At 32.5% G+C, this 3,829-nt stretch overlaps 1 protein-coding gene across 2 annotated transcripts in view; it reads right to left on the reverse strand.

Annotated features, from left to right (window-relative positions):
• The window catches only part of LOC108754433, a 9,931-nt gene extending 6,296 nt beyond the window's left edge, over positions 1–3,635 (reverse strand). The window contains exons 1-2 of one of the 2 annotated variants that reach the window (XM_018496705.1): positions 3,315–3,635; positions 368–511 (exon numbers count right to left, since the gene is read on the reverse strand). In XM_018496705.1, the coding sequence (XP_018352207.1) occupies positions 368–511; positions 3,315–3,347 (177 nt within the window). In that variant the 5' untranslated portion in view covers positions 3,348–3,635. Of the gene's footprint in view, positions 1–346; positions 512–3,314 lie in introns of both variants that reach the window. The other variant, XM_018496704.1, reaches the window with a different exon arrangement.
• Positions 3,636–3,829: the final 194 nt, after the last annotated feature.

The following is a 3,829-nucleotide window of genomic DNA, read 5'->3' on the forward strand; positions in this document are numbered from 1 at the left end:
ATATATATATATATATGCATGCATTGGCTACTAGAATATATTTTATCTAAATCTTCGTAAGATTAATCGATAAAGTGAGACAGTTACCTTGTCTTACTTTATCGATTAATCTTACGAAGATTTAGGTAAAATAATTTATAATATTATAATGTATTACTATTTATTCATTTAATCAAATATAATATCTATTTATAAATCAGCAATCTGTCAGGCTTTAAGTGCCACGAATTTTTTTCATATACAGACTTTTATGTTTTCTTTTTTACAATCCACATTTTATAAAAATAAAAAAGCAATATTAGATGAATGTCATTCGAAAGTCCTCCATGAAAACGTGCCCACTCACGGATGCCACTACTCCTCGTACTTTACTCGTCCTGTTTTTGACGTCCTCATCGGTGAGCTTGAGAGGCGCTGATATCTTCTCCTGAGTTTTCTCGCCATCATCGGCCTTATCGACATTGTCGGTGTTCTTCTTTTCGGCATGGATTGGGGACAGTAGCACAACTGCCTAGAAAATAAAAAAAAAATATATATATATATATAAAACTTAATTCACTCAATATTATTAAATAAAAAATTACAGGCCGTGTATTGCGATACATTTTTCTTAATTACCGTTGATAATATTAATAGATAATTTAATAATTATACCTCTTTAAGCATTATATGCTGCGCATTAATAACTCTAGGATTACATTATGCATTATTACGTCTCTACCTTCCTAATTAATTCTACTCAGAAGTATTAAGAGGATGTTATTTAAATCTTATTAATACGGTAAATTATAATTAACACAGTTATCTAGAAACATAACTGTTGAACGCGGTTGATGCGAATCAAAAATATAAATTTTTATAAGCGAATTAAGTAGAATGTTAATTAACTTTAATATATATAATTAGTGGACGTTGCGCGCGAGACGCCGATTTAATTGAATCGCAAGTGAAAACGACGTGTGTGTTCAGCGCCGGGGAGACAATAAAATGCAACTTCCGGAAAGAACAATCGTAACGAGCGTGCAAAGCCGCTATACATAGCCGCGAGTGAACTGCAAGGAAGCGTAAATTACATTACACGTATCTCTCTTGCCAAGAGCGTGGACCGATTATCGTGCAAGAGATCTTTCCTTTTCTTTTTTTCACGAGGAGGAAGCCCGTCCGGAGAAACATGTCAGCTGCGAAGTTTACGTTCGTTGCACCGGAAACGCAGTGGCTACAATGAGCTTTCGCAGGATGCAAGAGATCGCATTGCGATTTTATGCAATCGTCGAAAAAGAAGCTTCTTAACATACCGTCGCGAAAGTATTATATTATGCAGATTCCATACATTGATAAATATGAGACTTGACTTGATAACTTCAATGTACGTAATTTATATGTATATCATTTTTGTGCGCCAAGACATGGATTTTCAGTGAAAGTAAATAACCGTCAGTTTTATTTAAGTTGACTCTTAGCAACCTGTAATTGAACGATTTGATGAATTTATTCTCCAATTTAATTATTTTCAAATAAAGAGTTAATTATTATGAATGAGAAATAATTATATTGAAAGCTAGTCATTAACTGTGGACATTAGATTTATACTTGACGTATTAATGAATAGGTGCAATATTAAATTTATTGGCGCTTAAGTTTCATCAGTGTTAGTAGATCGGACCGGATATTCTTATCATTAACGTTTTATTCTTAGCATTAATTTCTTATTGTGGTCTAATAGAACAAAATCGTTTCGTATGTTCGAGAATATCTCTTCTCGATACTCTAATAAAGGCAACTTAGTTTCGCTAAAATACGATCGAGCAGCAAATGTAGGATGCAACTATGCACGCACGTGAAAATGTATTAACCATATAATGCACGCGATACAATATACGCCTTCAACTCTAAGAAAACTCACTTCTCAGCTTTAACATGAAGGATGCCTCAATAATTATTCAATTACTAAAAATGTATTTCTTTTTACTTTGAAATGTGTGTAAAACTGAACAGTGTTTGCAAGTAAATTTGTAAAAGTTAGAAATTGCACGAGAAAAAAGAGAGATCGATTATTTTTTTATCTTTATCAAAGGTTTAGTTATCCTTTGCTGTCACTTATTATTGGAGAATAAAGAATTTGACTAGACATAAAAAGAAAAGCGTTCGATATTTGTGAATATAACTGCATGGTAAAATAATTATGATAGCAATTCTATTTTTATAAATTATAGTTATTTTCTACGCCAACTATACACTTTTTACATATAATTATTAATATAAATATAATTACTATATGTTATATATCATATTATGACTAATATTATAGAAATAATAACAAATATGGATCTACTAACCGTAATTATTTTATTATACAATTATAATTACAAATATATCAAACATTTTTCTCTTGGTGTAAAAATAAAAATATAAGAGAAATTTAATTAAGTTGATGTTCTTTTTTTGTTATAATATGTTCTTACATGCCTCTTTTAAGATTAAAGACCTATTAAGATTAAGGACCTATCTGGCTGGTCATTTATAATCGTAACGACCCAATAATCGTCGACGCGAGCAGACAATTTCGCTGATAGATTCTTCGGCAATGAGCAGAATCGCGTGACTGCATTTGAGCATTTCGTGACGGATATTTCGAATCAGTTTCCATATTTATCGTATTGATAAAGAGCCTTTCGCAAATTCTCGCGCGAGAGCGAACTCGGTATTCCAGTGCATGTGCGAAACATCTATTACTTTTCCTCATTCCAGCGAGCGACTGGATCAAGGTCGCAACAAAGGTTGTTCCACTTTGGACCAGGTAAACTGACATCATACGGTCAAGAAACTGAAGAAATCAGAAACTTCATTCGATCAAAGACAGAAATCTTTTTTGAATTCGACAATTAATCTAATTAATTATTTTTTATTTTTTTAAATGCAGTTAAATGATTAATTATCTTAAATGCAGTTATTGATAAAAAAATATTAATGATTGTACACTGTAATTATTCTTTTAACTATCTCATTTTTAAATTATCTTTAATAACCTTGTAATGATCTCATTGGCTTAAATGTGCTACTTTAAAAAAAGAAAAAGAAAATTTAAATATGATCTATATAAAAATATTATAATTATTATTAAAGTTCCTTGCGCATTCGTTTAAATAATTATTGCACGATTAGATAGACACTAAAAATATTAAAATCAAAAATATTAAAGAATTATTTAATGGGGATAATTAAGAGTTAGGAAAGCAACAAGAAATTTCACTATTTTTAAACCATCACAGAAATTAAGATTAAATATATCGCTGAAAGAAAAAAATTAATCTTACCAGCAACACCCAGCACGACTGTCCAATTCTCATCCTAACAAACCACTAAGACTCATTAACAGTTTTAGTATCAACTGATTTGCAATTATCTCGGATTTCACTGTCACTACCACTGCAATTATATATATATTTATCAATCTCTCAACACTATCATAGAACAATATCATTAAACACTCAACAAAAGTATTTTCTTCACAAATATCGTGTTTCCGCAGGTTATGCTTGCGGAACCTTCTCAAAAACAAATCAAACCCAAATATGAACGACCTCCTTCGAGAAGGATCTCTCGGTGCCGATGTTCGTTAGTCAAATCCACTTGCTGCCAATCTGCTCTTTGAACTGGCGCGAAACGTCAGCTCTCTCGTGGTGGTAGAAGACGAAGGGCCTCCCCGCGTGGTCCACGTGGGGATAATGTAGGAACACGGGATCTCCCCCTCGTGCAGCCGTGACCGAGAAAACTGGACGGTCGTCGGGTTGGTGGATAAGCGTGTCGTATCGGAGAGAAGGAAGAAGTC

Source organism: Trachymyrmex septentrionalis, unplaced genomic scaffold (assembly GCF_001594115.1).
Source record: "Trachymyrmex septentrionalis isolate Tsep2-gDNA-1 unplaced genomic scaffold, Tsep1.0 scaffold8, whole genome shotgun sequence".
Classification (NCBI taxonomy): Eukaryota; Metazoa; Arthropoda; class Insecta; order Hymenoptera; family Formicidae; genus Trachymyrmex; species Trachymyrmex septentrionalis.